Here is a 24,113-nt window from a genome sequence, read left to right on the forward strand (position 1 = left end):
AGTCTGTCACCTACAGAATTCTCTGGGCAAACTTGTGTGGTTATCTTCAGGGGAAGAGAACGAAAGAAGAGAAAAATCTCAGTTGTGCTTTGAGGCAGATTTGTAATGGATTCCATGGGATTCCAAAGTAACTAGGCTGTGTCGCAAGGCTCATTTTTATCTCAGATTTGCAATTTTAATATTTACTGATGCACACCATTATTTTTCTCCCATCTCCACCACCGGGAAGGCTATCTTTAACTTAGCAATGTTAAAAACGGTGTCATTTCGTGGTCCATTTTTTTTTCCTTGAGTTGTCTTTGATTGGAAACGTCTGAATCCTTCCTGCAAAAATGTTTTCGCTGAGTTGAAAAGTCCTTTTAGGTCTGTGCATTATAGGAGTGTGTTGAATCTCAATTATGGTATTAACAAGCGTTCTTGGTATTTTGGTGTGATGTTTTCTATTGGAAAGATGTTTTTTCTCTTCCTCCCATTAACATTTTTCAGAAAGGATCCTCACAGATTTGTTTAGCCACATCTTCAGATTTATGTCTCACAAAGCTAATTAATTCAGATCTTCATGCTGGCTTTTCCACTGCTCTGTGAGCTTGGGCAAGTTGCAGAACTCTTGGGAATGGGCCATCTCCAATTTCTGTTTTCATCCCATTGTTAATGAAATGGGGAGAATGAAATTTGGCATCATGAATGGTTTGGGATCCTCTGTCAAGTCTGGAATGCCTTTGCTGCCGAGATAACTTCTACTTTACAACTGTATTCTGTTAACTAATCTGTGACTAGTCGATGAGTCCTGGATTCTCTGTCCTTTCCCCCTCATATATTAGGACCCGTTACAAATGTGGATGCATCTGGTTGCCAACCTCGTCCTGAAAACTGCAGGTTTCATCATAAAAAAACATTATTTTGCTACTAGAAATCTGTATCATTTCAATATTAAAATGCTAATGACTTCCTATCCCTGTTGTTTCTTAAATAGGTCTTCACAAGCTAAGATAATTTTTTGGAACTGCAGACATTTTTGGCCCTCGCTACAAATGGGAATTTGGAGTTGCTCTGAAATCCATCCTGAAATAATTGTGCTTGACTGGAACCAAATCTTATGAAGTCACCAAGGTAAAATGATTTTAACAGACACCTAGAGATATTTTTTTTTATGAAGCAGTGAGAATTTAGCAAAACGGAGACTCCTAGAGTTGATGATCCTTTATAAAAGGTGTCTTTTTATATTGAATTTTTGAGCATTTTGGAAATCCTAGTTCTTCAAGTTTTAGTTCTCATTTTTGAAATCATTTCCATTTGTAAAGAAGCAGTGTTTTGGCTATTCGGTAGGGTGATAGGTGAGATTTTAAAAAATAAGCCAATTTTGTTTTACATTTGAACAAAACATTCAAGGGGGGGAAGAAATTGATGTTGAAGTATTATGGTAGATGTCGTAGGTCAGAAGTCATTTCGCTGGGGGTCTGGATTATTGACTAAAATAAAAAATGGTTGCTGAATAGCTATCTACTTGTCCCCTAGCATTTCTCCAGGCAGTAATAGCTACTGTGAAGCAAATATCTGCTCTAGGCATGGGAAGCTTCACCCAGGATCCTGGTACATAGAATTGTCCATGCACGAAGATGGATCAGGGATTATCCATTCAGAATGGAATGGCTGCCCTTGAGACTTCAGGTTTGGGGTTTGTTGGGATCCAGCCAGGAAAACAGATCATTCTGATAATGCAGGACAGAGGGAATTGAATTCAGGGAACATATGTTGTAAAGGGAGAGTCAGAGAAGTCAAGCAGAAGGCATGGAGGCAGCCCAGAGGTAAGGAACAGTAGGAAGCTACTACCATCCCCAGAGCTGGTAGCACAAAGGGAAGAAGTACTGTTTTCCCACACCTGGGGGAAGGGACCCTCAGTGGGAGCTAGAAACAGAGTGGGTCTTCTGGCAGGAACTGGCACTATTGAGGAGAGATGGTCGCTCCATAGATCCTGCCCAAGACAGAGAAGGTGGGGAGAAAAAACACCTCTATTTTTTTTTTTTTTTTTGTCATCCATCCTCCAGGCTCTTCCTATCATCTCCTCTTGGTTAAACCCAGTTGATTCAGGAAAATGCAGCCAATGGGAGTGACCTAGAGGAAAGGAAAAGAATGGAACTGAGGGCAAAACAGGCCCAGGCAGGGATGGGCTTCCTATATGAGACCTCTTCCTATGACATTTTAATGAGCATGGCACAATCATTCATACCTGAAGGGATGATTCTCCTCTTGAGGATGACTCCAGAGCCTCACAAAGTAAATTATGCATATTGAATATGCCATCCTCTGTTTTTTTTTTTTTTTTTTTTTTTTGCCATCCTCTGTTTGATGGACACTATGATGCACAGCTCAGAGTCCCCTTTAGGAATGAAGAATTATTCCCCGCCCCCCCCTTACAGCGTCTTTGAATTATTCATACCTTTCAAAGAGCCCCCTTGCCTGAAATTCCCCATCTTTTAAGGGGTCAACTATAATAATACTAGAAGCTCACATAGACCCACATATTTTCTTTGCCACTTTTTGAACCACTCCTAGGGTTTCTATCTTCTGTGCATGCAAGATGAAGTAGGGGAGACAAAAGATGGTGTTTTGAGAAATTAGAGCAGGTGTAGGACCTTTAAAGTGGAGAGACCCGGTGTCACTTTGGAATGCTCAGGATTTCCAAGGCCAATGGCAAAAAGAAGCCAACACTTTGTGTCTCCTTTAACTTGGAGTTGTTCAAAGGTGATCTTAGAACCTTGCCTTGCCCTGGCTGCTTCAAAGGCAGACTGAGTCTCAGATCCATGAACTGTATGATACCTTTCCAACAAGATCTGTTTGACTAAATTGTGAGAGGCTAAGAGGGAAGGGTGGAGGTAGAACCTGTTCCATGGAGTATGATTTGGGTGCTAGGTCCCCAAGACTATGCTTTTCCTTAAGCACAGACTCAGGATTCTGGTTGAGACGCTGCTGGCAGCCATGGGCTGCTTAGATCCTTCCTTCTAGAACTTCAGGAGCGTTGTCTCTACTGAGCAAAATGGGAGTCCAACCATAAGTGTTTATACATGACATGTATATGTATGTATGTATATTTATGTGAAGGGGGTTCCTTAGCTCCAATGTGGTGAATTATATATCATAGACACCATGATACATATGTCAAGTGGAACCTAATATCACTGAAATTTCAAATACCAAGTTCTCTGATCCACTTTGCTTGAAAAAGTTAATTAAAAAAAACAAAAGTTAATAAGGTTATAATTTCCCTGTAATGTCAAAAAGAGTAGGAAATTAGTAGAGATGTCAACTATTCTTCAATTAAAATAAAAAGAAAATTGAGGAAAGAATGAATACATTTTTAAAAAAGATTTTATATGTTTATTTCTTTGAGAGAGAGAGAGAGAGAAAGAGAGTGGGGCAGAGGGAGAGAGAGAGAATCTCAGGCTGACTCTGCACTTAGCATGAAGCGTGATGCAGGGCTCCATTTCCTGACCCTGAGATCATGACCTGAACTGACAAGAGTCGGACACTCAACTGACTGAGCCACCCAGGTGCCCTGAAAATGCACTTTTGATATTTTATTTTTATTTAATTTCTTTTGGGTTTGAGAATAGTAGACTACACACCCACATTTGTGAGCTGAATTGTCTTTGAGCACCTGTTTTGCTACTGTCCATCTGTATGAAGTTAAGTTTATCTATCTTAGCCGTATTGAGATATAATTGACACAAAACATTGTGTATGTTTCAGGTGTGCCATGTGCTGGTTTGATATGTATATAAATCGCAAAATGATGACTAGCATTGTATTGGCTACCACCTCCATCCTGTCACATAAGTACCATTTCTTTTTTGTGGTGAGAACATTTAAGATCTACTCTTAGCAACATTCGAGTATATGATAAAATGTTATTAGCTATAATCACCACACTGTACATTCGATCCCCAAACATTAATCTTATATTATAACTGAAAATTTGTACCTTTTGATCGATTTCTCCTCATTTTTCTCTCCTCCCAACCTTTACTAAGTAACACTCTACTCTGTTTCTCTGAGTTTGTCCTTTTTAGATTCCACAGATAATTGGGATCAAACAGTATTTGTCTTTCTCCTTCATATTTCCCTTAGCATAATGCCCTCAAAGTCCTTCTGAATTGTTGCAAATGACGGTATTTCCTTTTTCTCATGGCTGAATAATATTCCATTATATATATATATATATATATATATATATATATATATATATATATATACCACATCTTCTTTATGTATTCATCTGTTGACATCCATATGAAGTTAAGCTTATTTTATATTCATCTGTACTTGCCCATATTCTCACCAAACTTTGAGACTGATAATCATTTATTAATACACAGAGAAACCAGGAGAAAACTCTCGGGCTGAGTGTGACAATTTCTGTGATTTCTTTGAGATGCAGACACCATGTATATTTTATTTGAATCCAACTCTAAGTGTGTAGCTTTCTAATTTCATGATATAAAATAGTATGTTACCTCCTTGTTCTATCAGGACAAGTCAAGCTACACAGTGGGGCTTCATAAATAGACTTCTCATCGAAGCATGTTGCTAACTTGGAAAACTCGTAATTATAAAAATTGTTCATTGAAAATTGAGTTAATGCACAGTGGGAATCCGGTTTGATTTGCCTTCATTTTCCTTGGGGGTGGTGGTGTGTGTGTGTGTGTGTGGGGGAAATCCAGCACTGAGCATCTCTCACTGATTTCTTCCAGTTTCCCCCAGATCGTGCTTGTGTGTTTGCCCTAGAACCTTCGTCACTGAGCCCTCACTGACTTGTGTCCTGCTTCCTCTCCAGGATGAGAGTCTCTGCTAAGTCAGTGTTGCTGTCACACTGGCTCCTTCTGGCCTATGTGCTCATGGTGTGCTGCAAGCTGATGTCCGCCTCGAGCCAGCACCCCCGGGGCCACGCGGGTAAGCCCTTTAAGCTCATTATGCGCCCCTGAGATCAATTAATAAAACCCTTTCAAACGTCAGAGTCCACATTTTAGACACAGGTAATTGACAAGGGCTTTTGATGGTGTGTAAATAATCAGAGGAAGCATGAAACACAGCAGAGCAAAGCAGTTCCATGGTTTGGTGCCGAGTGTTGTTCTAGGCATTTTTAAAAGATGTTTTCCATGCTTTTTTTTTTCCCCTCCTTTTCTTTTCCTGAGCACATTTTCCTTCTTAGCGTGATTTTTCTCCGAGAATCCTGGAAAACCAGTAGCACTGTCTTGTGTATGTATTACTCCCGTAGCTTTGAAGGTAGAACATCTTTATTGGTAAACTTAAACATTTCCAGGGCGAGAGTGAAGCTTTCAGATCATCTAAGACCTTTTCGACATGTGTGGAGAAAAGTTGGTGAATGATTTAAAAAAATAAAGAAGAAAAGGAAAAAAAAAAGGAATGGTAGCTTTTGCAAGGGACCTAAAATAAAATATGTCTAAACTTTTAGGGAATCCTACCCATTTCTCAAGAGACCCTTGTCTGTACTTTGCTTATTTCTAAAAAAAAAAAAGGATGAAAATAATCACTTAAGGATCTGTGTGTGAAGGTGCTTATGTATGTGTGTTTCTGCCCCACCCCACCCCCTTTCCTTGTTATGTCTACATTTAAAGTGCTACAGACTTGGATGGAAACTCCCCAGTAAATTGTGTTTTCCTGAGACATTCAGAGTTGTTTGTGGACTTGCTGCCAAATAGTTAATTCACTGTCATTGCTTCAGTAATTTGAAGTGTGGCAATGCCAGGCTTGCTTTGACTGCTTCGTGAAAAAGTAAATCTCAAACCCTCAACCAGGTATATGTCAAAATCATAAATTCTGTCTCCCACAAGCCTAATGTATGGAGTTTATCAGATAGCCTCACCCTTAGACATAGAGCGTGTTGTGTCTTCCACTCAGTTATTCTGGTATTTTAAGGTAAAGACATAATATTAGGCTTAAGATGATTTAAAAAACCTCTCACGATTCAATTTTCCCTCCTCAAGTGAGAGTTCAGAGAAGACGAGAAAAATAATTGAAATTTTAATGAATCAGCATAAAATCAATACCATTTGGCTGCTGCGAAGTGCCTACAGCTAGTTGGTCATTGCACTGTGTATCTTTTGATGAGCTTGTTCTCAAGGATAGAGCGTTTGAAGTCATTAGTCTTATCTGTTTAATTCATATCTCGGTTCTTGGGTAGAAGTTGAGAGTCAGGGTGGCAATAATGCAGAGCATTTCAGCGGGGCAGGATATCAAGAGCAGATTTCCAGACTTCCAGGAACTCGGCGTGAGAGATTATGTTGAAAAGTGATTAAAAGTTGAAGGAAACAGAAGGCACAACTGGACCTTCAATTTTTATCCACATGGCAATCCTCATTTCTTTGAATTTAGAAAAGGTACAGCCAGAGGGATAAAACTAAATTAAGATTAGAATTACATACACAAGAAATACAGACAATATCTTCTATATAAGCAAAGAATCAGCGGCAGTCCGGACAGCGAGAAGTCAGAGCAAAGCCTTGGCAAATCCTGCTACAGGAATGAAATTTTCAACCTTCAAATTCCTAGATGATTTTTTAAAAAGATTATTTATTTATTTATTCATGAGACAGAGAGAGAGAGAGAGAGAGAGAGAGAGGCAGAGACACAGGCAGAGGGAGAAGCAGGCCCCATGCAGGGAGCCCGACGTGGGACTAGATCCCGGGTCTCCAGGATCAGGCCCTGGGCTGAAGGTGGCGCTAAACCTCTGAGCCACCCAGGCTGCCCCCTAGATGATTTTATTTGGATTCTCAGCACCTGTCCTTTGGTTTTTGGGGGATTCCTCCCGCTTTCTTTCATTTTTGGGATTTAAATCCTCACCCCTTGTCTCAACAACCATTAAAGGAGTCAGGACTGGTTAGTCCCTGCAGGGGGCTCTGTTCTTCCATTTTATTTTATTTTTATTTATTTTTATTTATTTATTTATTTATTTTTGTTCTTCCATTTTCTTATCGTGCATGCTCCTGTGCATGTATATATGTGATATAAAAAGAGATTTATATTGAAGTATTGGCTCACACAACTGTGTAGGCTGAGAAGTCTCATGATCTGCAGTCCGCAAGCTGAAAACTCAGACCCAGGAAAGCCAGTGGTGTGGTTTGAAGTTCTGAGAGCTGATGTGTACTCTAGTCTAGGTCTGAAGGGCTGAGAACCAGAAGATTGATGTCCAGCTCAACAGTGAGCTTTCTCCCAGCTTTCCTCGTTCCCTTTAAGTACTCAAGGGATTGGATGAGGCTCAGCCACCTTGGGAGGGCCATCTGCTTCACTCAGTCCACTAATTTAAATGCTAATCACTTCCAGAAACACCTTTACAGACACACCCAGAAATAATGTTTAATCAACTATCTGGGCATCCGATGGCCCAGACAAGCTGACACGTAAAATTAATCATCACAGCTCTCCTTCCAGAAAATGTGTATACCAGCATGCGTGTATGCACTTATATATCTCTATGCCTTCTGTTTTGATTTTTTCCCCATTTAACAATAGAGTTTATGAATCCTTTCATTTGAGTGCTTACAGATCTAGCACTCTCTGTAACACTGCATAGTCGTCTCTGGCGTGGATGTGCCGTAAATCATTTGATCACTCCCAATTTTTGTGGACATTTAGCTTGTTAGCATATTTATACAATATGTATGTTCCGCCTTCAGGTGAATTCCTAGTAGCAAGATCTTGAGTTAAGGTGCACATATATGTATTAGTGAGAGTCACCTAATTGCTATAACCAATAGTCCAAATAACACATAACAGCTCAACAAGTGGGGGTGTGTTTCTTGCTCATGAGTCCCAGAGGTAGGGGGTGGTGAATGTCCACTGGATGATCCTCCTGTACAGCAGTCTTTATGGGACCTACAGTGGATGGAAGTACTGTCATTTTCAACCTGTGGCTTCCAAGGTTGTCGTAGAGTGGCCTCCATTCCAGCCAGCTGGCAGGGGAAATGAGCCTGGAGGGCTCCCCTGGGACATGTTAACGAGCCGGCCTAGTTGTGGGCTGCATCACGTGCACACTGTTGGTGAAAGCCTGGGCCCACAGGCACATCTTACCGCAGGGCAACTGGGAAACACTAGCTGCGGGCACAGGGAGACGAGGAGAACCCGAATTTTGGTGAGTATCCTGCAGCTTCTGACACAGCACATTCATGTTTTAATAGCGCCAACGTGCCCTCCAGAACTTTTGGACTTTTTAATACTTGCCCCCCAACAGTAACAGTGTTTCCCTACGTCCTTATCAACTCTGGGCGCCACCAAGTTTTGATTTTCTGCCGATCTAGTAATGAAAACTTGTCAGTTATATGGGCTTATGTCTCTTTTTGACTGACGACTCTCATAATGTGCTGGCGGACTGTTTGTTTTTATTTGGGCTATTGTATTCCTTATCCACTTTTCTGTTGGCTCTTATTGCTTAGTTTACTTGATGATTGGCAAAAGCTTTTTGTAGATCGAGGACACTGGGGCGCTTTGACCACCCCTTTCCTGCCTCCCTCCCATTCTAGTGAGTTCAGCTCTGTATTCCATCAGGGTGTGTGTGTGAGATGGGGGAGAGGGTTGGGGACTGCTCTAAATGTTCACTAATGACCTTCAGGAGAAGAAAGTCTGTGATCTTTGCAGTGACCATGTGGTGTTCTTCCCAGTAGAGAGCTCAGCTGATGGAAAACTCAGGGTCAGCATCACTGGGGAGGTGGGAGAGGCTCTCTGCTCGGAGACCCTGAGAAACTAGTCAGGTGTTACTCACTTTGCATGTGTCCAAAGCAGCTCCAGAGCCAGGAGCAAGCTGTAGAGGGTTAACTGCAAAAGCCTGTGCATCACTGTCCAGAAGGGCTCCTGACAATGTCTCCCAAGGGCTTTGTGGTTTGTGCTGGCCAATTAAAGGAACTGTGGCCCCAGGAAACCCTAAGTAGGAGTTTATTGGTTGCTTTTAATGGCTCAGATTAGGAGGGTGGCTTGTTGATGGTTGCCTATAAACAAGGAGAGATTTCACAAGGGCTCCCTAGAATAAAGGGGAAGAAGGTGGCATTCACCCCCCAGGTTGAGAGATGGTAGACTAGATGGGGCTTGAAGTTTTCATTTTAGTTCAAGCATTAGGAACCAAACCTAATAAAACCCCATGTAATTTTCTTTTTTTTTCTTTCTTTCTTTTTTTTTCTAAAGATTTTAAAGGGGAGGGGGTGTGCAGAGGCAGAGGGAGAAGCAGACTCCCTGCGGGGAGCCCGATGTGGGACCTGATCCCAGGAACCAGGGATCACTATTTGAGCCAAAGGCAGGTGTTCAACCACTGAGCCACCCAGGCGTCCCCCCACCTAATTTTCATAGGATAGGTGGTGGGAGTCTTTCTTTAAGGCAAATGGCTTTAATAAACTTCTGCAAGAGTCCAGAAGCTATATTTTTAAGGAATTAGAAAACACAAAAGACCACCTGTGTTTTTAAAACTCTACTTGGGGTAATGATTGAGTATGAGACCATGGGGACTCTTGTAGCCTCAGGCTATAGGAAAGGTGAGGAGGGGGCCAATTGATAGGTCAGTTTCTATGAAAAGGAAGCCAGGGGTCCCTGGGTAGCTCAGTCGTTTGCCTTCCGCCCAGAGTCCTGGGATCGAGTCCCGCATCGGGCTCCCTGCAGGGAGCCTGCTTCTCCCTCTGCCTGTGTCTCTGCCTCTGTGTCTCTCATGAATAAATAAATAAATACAATCTTAAAAAAAAGGAAAAGGAAGCCGGAGTTAACTTTTATTTCTTCTCGAGCAATTTGTCCTTTTTTTCACCTTTTTGCTGTAAGCACCACCGTTTGCCCACAAGAGGGCAGCAAACTTATCATGGTGGAAAGATGCTGGCAGTTTCAGAGACTTGAGAACCCTGCGGAATTAATCCTGCGGGGAACTTTGCAAAACTTTCATCTGATTGTAGACCTGATGACTTTGGGACAGTAAGCACCCTTCGTCCCTGAGATTCAGTCCTAGGAATAATTGGACACTTCAAAAAATTAACCATTTCCCTGTTGAAGACAGAACCCTCCCTCCTCTTCTGCTGTAACAGAGAGGTGGGAGCTCAAGGTGCTGCTGGTTTGCAAGTTCCTGTCAGTGGTTCTGTTTCCCCAGGAGGCTTGAAGCATGACCTGGGTGGGGGTGTAAATTGCAGCAAATGTTGTGGTGCTTAGCTACTATTTAACATAACCTGTTTCGGCATAAAACCTCCTATGCAGTGTGCTCTGTTCAGGTGTACTATAGGTCCTGAAAAATTGGAGCACACCTGGAAATGAAGCAGTAAAGGGGAGCCAAGTGCTTGGGCTCTGGAGTCAAAAAGAAGCCTGATTTCACACATCTGGCTGTGTGACCTTGTCAAGACCACTTAACCTCTCTGAACCTGCATCTTCCTCTGTGACAATGGAATGGTATGCCTGTTTACCTTATGAGGTTATTGGGGTGACTAAGAAAAAGTAGGCAGGGGGATTAGCACAGGGTTAACGCTCCATAAAGAGTAGCTATTCATATATTTAGAGGCATGCAGAATGAAGGAGAGTCTGGAAGCTTTCATCTTTGAAGAACAGTTGAGGGCTGTGGGTAGGTGAAGGGAGATAGATGAATGCCTTGAGAGGTTGAAGCTTTATCATGTACCAGAGAAAAAGGCTCATTTTTCATTGTTCTAAAAGGCAGACGGTAATGAAGAGCATTGCTTTATGAAGACTGACGTTTCAGCTCAACCCTGAGAAAGGAGGAGAAAAGGAATTTCTAACAAATAAGGCTTCAGCAAGCTAGGGACAGAGTGACCCAAAGATGCCAGCAGCTGACAAGAATTGGGACAGGTCTGAGATTTCACACTACCTGGCAGCTAACGAGCTAGCCAGTCACAGTTTGCGGGGTGCTGGCGGAAGACATGAAATGCGTGGGTCAAGGGATACAAGGGATTTTTTATGGCATATGGCAGGCACAGTGAGCTACAAGAGCTTCACATTTGCTTGGTTCTCCTTTTGTGCTTGGGCTGGTTATCAAACCAGTTTGGGACTCAGTCTCTTGTTCTGTAAAGTGGGGATAATAAAAGGTGAAAAGAGTCCTGTTAGATTCGTAGAGGTCAATCACAGGCATACTCCATTTGGTTGTATTTCATCTTACTTGCTTCACAGGATTGGGTTTTTTTTTTTTTTTTTTAATTTTTTTTTAGGATTGGGTTTTTTAACAAACGGAAGGTTTGTGACAGCCTTGTGTCAAGCAAGTGTACCCGTGCCGTTTTTGCAATAGTGTTGGTTCACTTTGTGTCTTTGTGTCCCATTTTGGCAATTTCTGCAATCTTTTTTTTTTAAAAGATTTTATTTATTTATTCATCACACACACACACACACACACACACACACACAGAGGCAGACACACAGGCAGACACACAGGCAGAGGGAGAAGCAGGCTCCATGCAGGGAGCCCGACATGGGATTCGATCCTGGGTCTCCAGGATCACGCCCTGGACTGAGGGGTGGCGCTAAACTGCTGAGCCACCCGGGCTGCCCAATTTTTGCAGTCTTTCAAACTTTCTCATTATTGCATTTGTTATGGTGATCTGTCATTGATTGGTGATTAGACCTTGCTGAAAGCATGGATGATAGTTAGCTTTTTTTGTAATAGAGTGTTTTTAAATTATGGTATGTAGATTGTTTTTTAGACGTAGGGATTCACACTTAATAGACTGCAATATATTATACACATAAATTTATATGCACTAGAAAACAAAATCCATTTGTCTTCATTGTGATGTGGACTTTATTGCAGCAGTCTGGATGTATCTCAAAGGTGTGCCTGTATTAATGTCTGGAAAGTGCTAAGCATTGTGTTTGCATAGTGAATGCTCAAAGAAAGCTGTCTTTATTGAAACCTGCCTTCTCCTTTGGAATGTATTCTATTTTATAGATATCTGTACTGTTAACATTTATGGCAACTTAGATTTCCTGTCTTCTAGTATTTTGAATGATGATGAAAATGTGAATGTTGTGATTGTGTGCTTTTGGCGTCTCAGGGAGCAAGAATATCCTGTCCTCTCTCCCCTAAGTTTAATTCTTAGTCCTTCTAGCTGGACTAAGAATTAAACTGACATGAGACAGATGAACAGGAGAAAAATCAAATTTAATGGGCTGTGTACGGGGAATCCATATAGACATGGAGATTCTGAAGACAGTCGGGCAAAATGAGGTCTATATGTCCTTGTGAACTTAGGAGAAGGGGGTAGGGGTCTGGGTCTTCAAAGGAAAGGAATGTAGTCCTCAGGAAGAATGAAACAGTGAATGGTTAGTAAACAGACATTTGCTGGGCCACTCAGGAACAGTGGGTCAGAAAGGACTTCCATGGAACATGTCTTGCTAATCTTCCTGTGTACCAGACTTAGTTCATATATTATAGTTACCTCTGGTGATAGCTCTCTTCCTGGAGCAGATCTATCAAGATTCTTTATAGACAGTTGTCAGGGGAGGTAAAGAGCTTTCCCTGAATCTGCTGGGTCCTGGGTGCCTTTTTTCTTTTGTTTTTTAAAATTTTATCCATTTATTCATGACAGACCCACAGAGAGAGGCAGAGGGAGGAGCAGGCTCCCTGCGAGGAGCCGGATAAGGGACTCCGGGATCATACACTGAGCCAAAGGCAGATGCTCAACTGCTGAGCCACCCAGGTGCCCTGTCTGTCTTGGTTGCTTTTTTTTTTTTTTTTAAATTTTATTTATTTATGATAGTCACAGAGAGAGAGAGAGAGAGATAGAGGCAGAGACATAGGCAGAGGGAGAAGCAGGCTCCATGCACCGGGAGCCCGACTTGGGATTCGATCCCGGGTCTCCAGGATCGCGCCCTGGGCCAAAGGCAGGCGCCAAACCGCTGCGCCACCCGGGGATCCCATCTTGGTTGCTTTTAACTCAAAATAAGCTTTATGTGAAAGTGGCCCATCTTGGGGAGTGGCCAGCCCTTGGCCCCCGCAGGTGCCTTGTGTTATTTTTAACTTAGGTTACATGAAGAGTAGTTGTTACATCTAAGTTTGGGCTCATGTTTCTGGCCCCTATATGGCTGTCATTTTATAGGAACCCTGCAGATACTTTTGATTGGTTTGGCTATTCTAGCCCTAATTTTCCATAAGAAATCTGTTCTTTGCAAGGTAACAGTTGAGTGGGGAATGTAATTTCTACTACAGGAGCTTTCTGGTGAGGCTCAAGCGCAATATATTATTGGTGAAAACTGCAAATAATGAAGCTGCACATGAAAAATGATTTGCCTGTATTGCCTGAGTTCTGACACTAGGGGGCAGGCAAGGCTCAGAAGAGTCCAATAGCAAAAAGTAAGCCTGGTCTAATGCAGTGTGGCCCAATAGAAATATGAGAGCCACATAGGTGATTTCCAATGTTCTGTAACCACATAAAAAGAAAAAAAAAAAAAAGAAATAGGTGAAATTAATTTTATTAATCCAAAATATTATTTCTACCTGTGGCCCTAGCCACATTTCAAGTGCTCAAGGGCCTCACGAGGCTGGAGGTTATTGTAATAAACAGCGCGTGCTAACAAATTGGGTCTTAAGAGTACTTGCTGAAAGATGAGAAATAGAAGTTATTTGCGTTTTCATGGGTCAGTCATAGGGCACAATGTTTCATTTCCCTTTATTTCGGTTAATTTATTTTTATGTTTTATTTAGTTCTTTTTTTTCCCCCGTAAATGACTACTTCTAGATTTAGAGAAAATGCCAGGTAAGTAGGGTGTGTAACCTCAAGTCATAAAGACTGGGGAAGATTGTTCTGTTTCCTACTCACTGCCTGTGTGATTGCTCTTTGTAAGAGTGTGCTTTTTAGGAAGAGAGAATGTCGAAATAATTTGAAATGGAGTATGTGTGTGTGAGTGATTCCTCCAGCCAGTACGTCTTTTTTTTTTAAAGATTTTATTTATTTATGAGAGACAGAGAGAGAGGCAGAGACACAGGCAGAGGGAGAAGCAGGCTCCCCTCTTGGGGAGCCTGATGCAGGACTCGATCCCAGGACCCCGGGATCACGACCTGAGCCTTAGGCAGGCGCTCAACCACCGAGCCCCCCAGGCACCCCCAGTCAGTAAGTCTTGAAGTTACTCCCTGGACAGCGTGTTTTGACCAACAATGGGCAGTTACCCACCTGAGTGCAATCCAGTGATACAGTTTTCATACAGGTCTTTCCATAATTGTTCCCATTTTCCTCCGCTCCACCCCCAGTGAATGGCTACTTTATTATTAACCATATGGATTTATCTCTATGTAGACAACTCCATAAGAATATCCTCTATTTTATAAACAAGAAAAAGGATGGTGAAATGGTCAAAAAGCCTCTGTTCTGGTGGTGATTGAAAATGGCATCTATATGATGATGCCTACTTAAAGCCTCTCTGGGGAGCTTTTACACACTAAAACACAGGCTTCTTCACAGCTATGCTGCCTCTGAATCTTGCAAGGTGGAGCCCAGGCAATGGTATTACTCAATAGCTGCCCGGTGAGCCTCCAGGCCTGCGGCCAAAGATGAGAACCACTGAATCAGAAGGAAAAAAAAGAAACTTGATTGTAGCTATTATCAAGCTATAGTTTGATCCGGGGCTGTTGAGTCTCTATGTTAGTGGTGGCGGGCCACAGCTGGGCTGGGGGAGGTCTGTTCCCCCCTATGGAGGCGCTGTCCATCTACACTGTTTGGAAAGAGCGTGAAAATACTCCTTTTGCACTGGCATGGCCATTCCTGGATGCTAAAGCCTCTAGCGTGAGAGATGCCATTGACCTCTCTTGTACCCTACATTATTTTCCTCCAGTGCCATCTTCATGGGCTTTTCATAATCTTGGCGTTTAATAAGAAGGGAAAGGAACAGATTACACGAGGTGTTAATATTCGGCTTCTTATCTCCTGGGCTCTCAGTTCAAGTCCCAGTGCCGTTGGCAAGGTCAGCTTTGCAAAATACCTGACAAATGAACAAGCTTCACATCCTTTTTCCAGGGAAAGAAGGGTTGTTTCACTGACCGGAGAGTAAAGAATTTCAGCTCCTTAAATGAGCTTGTGAGCCATCCTGCTTCACAGAGGGGGCTTTCCTGCTGCTCCTTTCTGAGTCTTTGAGGCAGAGGAGGTAGAGACCCACCTTTGAAGAGTTCTCTGGGTAGTTAGGAAAAGGATTCTCCTTACTCTTGAGAAGAAGTTTCCTCTTTCTTCTTTCAAGCCATATACTTAAACTCATTTAAACAAAGCCTCCAATTTGGGGATCAAAAAGCTACAGGTCAGTATCTCATCTGTCAGTGGTAACTAAGGAAATGAGAATCCTTTGTCCCATATAGCGAAAATGAAATCACAGGTAAGAAGGAGCGGTAGAGATGGGGCAGGAAGATAAAGGAGGTTTTGTGTTTTTCTAGGTGTGGCTTGGATGCTTGAAATATTGTAGCCCACATGGTGGTCTCAGAGTAGCACAGTGGAAATGATGTTATGAAGGGCTGTTCAGAAAGCCACCAGGAAGGATTAGTTGATGGTGACAAGGCTATGTGTGTGTATGTAGAGTCAAAAAACTATTTCACTTCTAATGCCATATGCTGTTAGTGCTTATGTTTTAGGGCATGTCTGAAAGCAGGTGAGAACTATCACCAATATAAACAGGGTGAGGAGAGCCTGAAGGCAGTGGCATCTCCAGCTGGGTTGTGTGGTCCTGTTTCTGACCTGTTGGTGTGAGTTCTGGGGTCCAAAAGAAGGGAAAATAATAGAAAACTTTGCTTCAGGAAAAATATATTATAAGCATGAAATGAAAAAAAAAAAAAAAAGAATATCCACAGTGTGGTGAGAAGCAGGTTTTTTTTTTTTCTGAGACTCCTCACTGATTTTGCATAGGCAGCTGCTAAAGGACTAGAAAAAAATACCTGAAGTGTGGGGGTGGGAGACTCGAACAACCTGAACTTGGTGATGGGTGAAGGAGAACAAAGTTAAGGTGTGTGTCTTCTTCCGCCAAACCCAACCCAGTCACCGACCTGCTAGTTTGGAAAGCATTTGCAAGGGATGGTGGAGGGCACTTCTTTCAAAAGGAGCTTCGAAAACTTGCGTGGATTTGAGCCAGGGATGTGAACATGGTTTTCTTTTCAATGCCCTTTTCCAAATGTCCTGCGGTCTCGTCCTAAAGACTTCCAAGTGAGCGGGGACCAGCAGAGGACAGTGGATTCAAACGCGATACTACACGTGCTTGACTGTTGCTGGCCAGTCCCTATCTGCTAGGAAATAACACCCATATGTAAAGAGAGAGCAGCCATCAACATTTATGATTTTTCTAGTTAGTGTACTTTTAGGGCACCACCTAGGAATTTGAAATATCCATAAAATGGCTAGACCAGCAATTTAGTTGCTCTGTGTGTGTGTGTGTGCGCTGAAAAAAAATTCAGGTGTTTTATCTCTCTGGGTGGGAACCAGAAGGTTATTAGCCTGACTTTTCCAGCCTGTGTTGTGCTGGTGTTGAGTTTGTTTTCCAGTGACCCTCACTTGCAACTTGCAACTCTTGTCAGGACTTGGATTGTTTCTCTTAAGTCACTGAAACCTTAATTTGAACCCTATTAATTTTAGAATTTGTGCTGATCCTGAAATGATAGGGCTGACATTTACCCATGTGCTGTCTATGAAAAGAGATTTGCTAAGCAAATAAATAGTATAAATATATTTGGGATAAAAATCTATTTTCTGTCTATCTTCGCCTGGGAACTGTTTGTTACCTTAAAAAATTGTCAAGTGCTTGGAAGCATTTGTTTAACGTGAAATCAAAATGCTTGGGCCTTTGCTCTGTAAAGTCCTAGCTATAGGAGTTGCTAAATAACAAAGTTATTTATGTTTATATCTGTGAGCCTCACTTTCTTTTTCCTGGAAATGGGTATAACAGCCTCCCAAATTTCAAAGTGTTATTGTGAGGTTTAAATGGAATAGTTCATATAAAGAGTTTTGGTATTATGTTTAGAACCTAAGGTATTTCTTTTAATTTTACTTATTTTTAGCAGCCTTATTGAGGTGTACCTGACATACAGTGAATGGAACTTATTATTTTTTTTAAAGATTTATTTATTTATTTATGATAGACATAGAGAGAGAGAGAGGCAGAGACACAGGAGGAGGGAGAAGCAGGCTCCATGCCAGGAGCCCGACGTGGGACTCGATCCTGGGACCCCAGGATTGCGCCCTGGGCCAAAGGCAGGCGCGCTAAACCGCTGAGCCACCCAGGGATCCCCTGAATGGAACTTATTTAAAAAGAGTGCAATTTGGGATCCCTGGGTGGCGCAGCGGTTTGGCGCCTGCCTTTGCCCCAGGGCGCAATCCTGGAGACCCGGGATTGAATCCCACGTCGGGCTCCCGGTGCATGGAGCCTGCTTCTCCCTCTGCCTATGTCTCTGCCTCTCTCTCTCTGTGACTATCATAAATAAATAAAAATGTTAAAAAAAGAAGAGTGCAATTTGATAAGTTTTAACACACGTGTGTACACCATGAAAGCGTCTCCATGATCAAAATGATGAACATACCCGTCACTCCTGAAAGTTTGCTTGTGCTTCTTAGTACAGAACCTCTTACCTCTCCCCCCACCATCCTTGGTTAAATGCTGATGTTTTTCTCCTTATAGATGAGTTTGCATTTTCTACAGTTGTGTTGAAGTGGAATCCTACAGTACGTATTTTTTGTTTGATTTCTTTGTGCATAATTTTTTAGTGATTCATCCATGGTATTGTATGTGTCGATAGCTCATTTTTTATTAGATGTTTTTTATATTTTAAAAATTTACTGGGCAGCCCGGGTGGCTCGGTGGTTTAGCGCCACCTTCAGCCCAGGGCCTGATCCTGGAGACCCGGGATCGGGTCCCGCATCGGGCTCCCTGCATGGAGCCTGCTTCTCCTTCTGCCTGTGTCTCTCCCTCTCTCTCTCTCTCTCTGTGTGTCTCTCACAAATAAATAAATAAAATCTTTAAAAAAAATTTACTTATTTGTTTTAGAGAAAGCATGCATGAGTGAGGAGAGGGGCAGGGGGAGACAGTGAGGGAGAATCCTTAAGCAGACTCCCTGCTGACCGTGGAACCCTATGTGGGGCTCCATCCCAGGACCCTGAGATCATGACCTGAGCTGAAGGCAGATGCTTAACCAACTGAGCCATGCAGGTGCCCCATTAGCTCATTTAAAAAATTGCTGAGTAATTCAATTGTCTGCCACACACTGTTTGTCCATTTACCTGTTGATGGACATTTGGGCTGTTTGCACTTTGGACCATTTCAAATAGAGGTGTTAACATTATATACAAATGGACAAAATAGACATAGGCTTTTATTTCTTTTAAGGAACTACGAGGGAGCAGAATGGCTGGTTCATGTCACAGATGTCTGTTTTACATTTTAAGAAATTGTCAAACTGTCTTCCACAGTGGTTGTACCAACCCCCCACTCGTACCAGCAGTGAGGGAGAGCCCCAGTTCCCTTACGTTCTTGCTAGCCCTTGGTTGGAGCTGTATTTTTAATGTTAGCCTTTTCATTAAGTGTGTAGTAATCTCATATGGTGGTTTTAATTTGTCTTTCCCTAATGACAAAGGATGTTGCGCATCATTTTCCTGGCGTCTGTGGTGAAGTGTGTATTCAAATAATTTGCCCGTTTTTCAAAAGTTGGGTTTTTTTTGAATGTGGGATTTTGAGAGTTCTTTATATATTCTTGATACAGTTCCTTCATCAAATAAATGAATTGCAGATATTTTCTCCCAGTCTGCTCAGTCTCTTCATGGTGCCTTTTGAAGAGCAGAAGTTTTCTGTTTTGGTGAAGCCCGGTTTCCAATGCGTTCTTTTATGTATTGTACTTTTGATGTCTTAGAAATAGTTGCCTCTAACCCAAGGTCGCAGAGGTGGTTTTCTAGAAAATGTTTTAGCTTTAGGCTTTACGTTAAGGTCTGTGATTCATTTCGAGTTAATTTTTGTATATGATCTGCTTAGTGCATTTTTAGTAGGTAAAATAAAAATATTGCTAATTATAAATTCTCCTCTTGTTACCTAGGTGAAGTTGCTGAGAGTACTTGAAAATAATAATATCATAGATTTACTTTTAAATGATTTAGGCATGTTAATAAGCCAGACTGATATTACCACAGCAATTAGTCTGAATTAGAAAGTTAAAATAATGGTGTGCAATAATTTAAACAATACAGCTTTTCAGATAAGAATGTTTTAAGCAGATCACATCTGTGCAGTCTGAACACTGAGGATGCCAACTTGGAAGCCAGGCGACCAGCCTTTCTTCCAGGTTTAGACAATTAACTAGTTGTGTAGACCATGAAAAATTATTATGATAAATTGTTGAATCTCTTGGCCTTGGTTTCTACAGCTGTAAAACACAGAATTTAGATGAATTTTTAAATTGACAATGTGTAGATCTGCTGCCTAGTAGAGGGGGAGGTTTTTAAGAGTCTTTATATCCATCTTGGTAGCAATAATTGACCAAATTGGATAGGTGTCCCTTATCTGTATATATCTCATTTTCAAGCGTGTGGTGATGGCATTTTGATGGAGAAAGGGCCTGAAATCTTTTTTTTTTTTTTAAATCAAACTGTAACAATCAGATGAAGCGATTTCTTTTCTTTCTTTTTTCTTTTCTTTTCTTTTCTTTTCTTTTCTTTTCTTTTCTTTTCTTTTCTTTTCTTTTCTTTTCTTTTCTTTTTTTTTTAATTTTTTATTGGAGTTCAATTTGCCAACATATAGCATAACACCCAGTGCTCATTCTGCCAAGTGCCCCCAACGGCCTGTAATCTTAAAATGACTTCCTAGTAATGCCGTATCACCTATGCATTTTAAAAAAGATTTTATTTGAGAGAGAGCATGAGTGCGGAAAAGGGCAGAGGGAGAGGGAGAAGCAGACTTCCTGCTGAGTGTGGAGCCAATGCAGGTCTCTGAGGACCCTGAGATCATGACCTGAGCCAAAGGTAGATGCTTAACCAACTGAGCCACCCAGGTGCTCCTCATGTATGCATTTTTGTAATCCGAGTACAACAATGCAGCTACTAGCTGATTGGAAGACTGTGAACTTTATTCTTACTAGTAAAATGTATTCTTAGTCATTGTAGCTTGAAAACTCCCAGCTAAATCATCTTTTGCTAAGGTTCTTTCAAGCTTTGAGGTATACTCAAAGGGTATAGGGTATGATGTCTTAAATGGATCAGCAGTTGGGGTTAGTGGGCTTTAGTGTTGCTGAGATGCCAGTTCAGATGGCTCTGGTCCAAGGTGAACAAATGCCTGGATTCTGCTCCCTGGCCCCTGACAATGTTCTTTTTCCTGCTTGGTCTATGTTGCTGATGGTTCAGAAGGTGACATGGGTGAGAAATAGTGACGCATATTACAATTAGCATATATTTGTAGCTCAGGCTTTCCTGAAGGATAGAGTTAGAATGTATCTGAATATTCTGTAATATGTACTAGTTTGGAAACCCTCAGGAACATGTTAGTCAACAGGTTAATGAGGGTAAAAACATACATCCCTGTAAGGACCGGCATCTGGTGCATATGCTACTCTATGCTTATTTTTACTAACAACTACATGTGTCTACACACACATAAATAGTATTTTAAAATTGCTTGGGTTCTGAACTTAGCACATTTCGATATAACTATTTTCCTTTGCAATCCCATGAATTTTATCTTACACATTTACAATATTTGAGAGGAAGTTAGTAGGCTTCACCATGGCATAAAAGAGATAAAGAATTGCCATGTTTACAGCCACATCTTCACTACCCTGCCCTTGGTAACAAGTCTGCTGTCTTGGGAAGGGGTGCTCCAAACACAGGCATCTAGTGGCATCATCAGAGAATGGTTTCCCTCCATGGAAGTGACTTGATGGTTGTGTGGGAAGCTGCCCTGCCATGCAGGATGTCCGGTGTCAACAAAGATAAGCTAACCTTCAGGCCAGCTGGGAAAGGCCACAGAAGATAAGTTGGTCAGTTGTGGGCAAAAATGGAAGCTCCTGCATCGTATTGTACTCTTGACACGTGGAGCTTGTATGTGACCAGTTGTGGTGACGTGAGTGGAGGTTTTTCGCTGCCCCTGTCGGGTATCCAGTAAGTTGAGTCTTTGTCACTCACATTTGTGTTTTCAATCTGTAGTTCCAGCAGGTCGGAGCCAGGCAGGTCACAGATGGGTTGATTTTTCTGGTGAATCCTAGTGTCTCTTTCTGCCCATGTGTAGAGAGAGAAATAAGGGAATGCTTGAAAACTTCCAGGGCCACGGCATTCTCATGGAGGGTGTAGAACTGGGCCAAGGTGAGGTAGGCTTGTGCCCCTCCATGGCTAGTTAGAGCAGCATGTCCTCCTCCCTCCTGACATCCTCTGGTGGAGCTAACACCTCCAAGTGCTTTCATTATGTGGGTGTGCACGTCTTTTGTGGCCTTTATCATTGAGGATGAAAAGGATTTGTGTCTGTCTCTCTTCCAAGGCAAAGAGTTCCAAAAGGATAAGCATAGGTGTCTTATTTTTGTTTTGTCTTATTTTGTTTCACAAAAATGTCTTTTTTTTTTTTAAAACTGAGTGAATATTGAATATAATAGGCTATTTTCTCATGTAAAATAAAATTTCCTAGGGCTTGTCATCTCAGGTCTTCAGGATATAAGTGGGAAAGATTTTCCTGAGTTAGTCCCTGAGAGTGAATAATGAATAGACCCAAGTTGGAATTGCTGCTGAACATTCCATGGTGAACACCTGCTGCAGGTGACTCCATTCTCTTAGCAGTGGACACTTGGGTTGCTCTAGCTCTTGAGCTCTCCACTCTTTAAAACAAAATCAAAACAAGAAACAGCAGAAGTGCATTGGCGATCCATTTAAGTTTTTCCGTATGGACCTGTTTAGCAATTTCCCTGGGATATGTGGATGGCTGGGAGGAATTGCTGGCTTGTGAGGGAGGGGGTACGTACCTAACACGACAAACTACTAACAGAGGGAGGCCACACTGGTCATTCTCCTTTATAGTCACAGAAGCTGCAGATGAGGTCTTCTTTAAAAGGGAGGAATTTGAAGGCCAGGATTTTGGAAAAATAGTTTTTGCGCTTCACTCCATTAGTTTCAGGATCACAGCCCAGTGATTAGCATATGTGATTAGCATATTGGGCTAAGGACCTCCATGGACTACAACAGTCTTTCAGAAAACTCCTTAATACCATAGGATTTCGACATTCTACATGCATATTAGACATTCAGTTTTAATTATGCAGTATTCTAAGAAAATCTGATGCTAGCAATATCTTAAAAGTGGGCATTTGCCACTTGGGACTGAAATATTAGATTATCTTTTTGTCAGAGTTACAAGGGTCCACACTGGCGAGCGCTCATTGCCAACCCTGCGTGGTAGGCTCCTGTCTCGGGCTGCTTTCACTGCTTGGATATAGTGCAGTTCAAGGTTGGTGCATGGTTGGGAAGTTCTCTGCCTAAATTATTTCCATTATTTCCCGAGTCTCAGCCCATTAACCAATTTGGTCCAAAGGCCAGGAAGAGAAATGGCATTCTCGATATATTATTAGCATTTTGCGGTGAATGCTAACTACTGTACATTTACAGCCGATTAAGTTCTGCTCTCTCTATTTTATTATGGATTATGACAGGGATTTTGAGACGGAGTTCTGTTAAATAATAAATAGAACCAGCAAGGTCATTTTCTACCTGACCAAAGGAAAACTTTGCTGCAAGAAGACATGAATTAAGAAATAGGTTTGGCTAAGTGTCTCAGGAGGAGGAAGGGATTAAAGTTTTTCCGAATCAAACAAATATGGAACAGATATTTGCAATGACATGTGAATATCACCAATTACTTATTGCCAATCATTTGACATATTTTTCCCCACCAAAATTTGATTAAATTATAGTTTGAAGTCAATGTCCCAAAGTGGTGGCCCACAGGTAAATTAGGCCCACATACATGTTGTGTTTGGCCAGATGATGTTTATTTATTTATTTAAAAAGATTTTTAAAATGTATTAATGAGAGACACACACAGAGAGAGACACAGGCAGAGGGAGAAGTAGGCTCCCTGGGGGAGCCTCATCTGGGACTTGATCCCAGACTCCAGGATCATGGCCTGAGCTGAAGGCAGATGCTCAATTGCTGAGCCACCCAGACATCCCTGGACAGATAATGTTTAAAAGTATTTTCAATTTGGTTGGGTTTGAAAATCACAGGATTTGACATAAAAATTCAGATTTGGGGCAACACTAAGTTCTTTCCCCCTGCTTTGTAACAGTTTGCTGTAGATTACTGCTGCCTGGAAACAATTTTTGGTTTCTTCCAGATAAGTTGTGTGACCTCAAGCAGATTACTTAACCTCTCTGAACACTAGATTCCTCAGTTAAATGAAACAGCAACTGTGTTTCCTTGTAAGGTTGCTGTGAGGGATCCATTTGCATCTGTGTTGATGTGTGTTCATTAAACATGGACACACTCAGGCACATCCATACCACTTAGAATAGTGCCTCATTCATATTAACCCATCAAATATTTTTATATACAAGTTGTTTGAAAAAGAAAATGTAATTGGGGAAAAGAGAAATTATGCTTTTATTTATCAACTGAGGAAGGCACAAAGTCATATTTTTGCTTCACACATGTATTCCTTAAAATGGCAGGTCACTAGGTTTATAGTATTATTAACTTCACTATAACATAACTACAAAAAGGACATTGTGAAAACTGATGGACATTATCCTGTTTTTGGTTTCCTTCCAAGCACTGAGACTTGGGGGATGGCACGTGTATAAAGGATGACAAGCATTCCCATGAAGCATTATCTCAAATGAGTGAGCATTATCTCAAATTGTTCCTCATACTGGCATCAGATGGCTGGATGTGATGGCTTCTTTGCTCCACGAGAGAAGTTAGAGATAATGCCACATTGACTGATAAAGTGAGCGGGGCCCGATAGTCCACAGAGGGGAGGAAAAGCAGGATTGCTCTTGTTGGAGACAGCGTCTTGTGGTGGTATTTGGTGTTTGATAAGCAGATGGAGAAGCAAAAATCAGATTTTAATTAGTGATGGAATGAGATGGAGATAAATTGGTGTGCTCTAGTCCTTACATCCTCTCTTGACAAGAGTCATTGCTTAATATTGTATTTCTT

The 24,113-nt window shown here is 41.7% G+C and overlaps 1 protein-coding gene across 3 annotated transcripts in view; it reads left to right on the forward strand.

The window, feature by feature from the left end:
- The window catches only part of TAFA4 (TAFA chemokine like family member 4), a 171,763-nt gene that overhangs the window by 50,866 nt on the left and 96,784 nt on the right, over positions 1-24,113 (forward strand). For all 3 annotated transcript variants that reach the window (XM_077858117.1, XM_077858119.1, XM_077858118.1), the window contains exons 2-3: positions 974-1,110; positions 4,832-4,947. In XM_077858117.1, the coding sequence (XP_077714243.1) occupies positions 1,097-1,110; positions 4,832-4,947 (130 nt within the window). In that variant the 5' untranslated portion in view covers positions 974-1,096. The remainder of the gene's footprint in view (positions 1-973; positions 1,111-4,831; positions 4,948-24,113) is intronic.

This window comes from Canis aureus, chromosome 19 (genome assembly GCF_053574225.1).
Source record: "Canis aureus isolate CA01 chromosome 19, VMU_Caureus_v.1.0, whole genome shotgun sequence".
Classification (NCBI taxonomy): domain Eukaryota; kingdom Metazoa; phylum Chordata; class Mammalia; order Carnivora; family Canidae; genus Canis; species Canis aureus.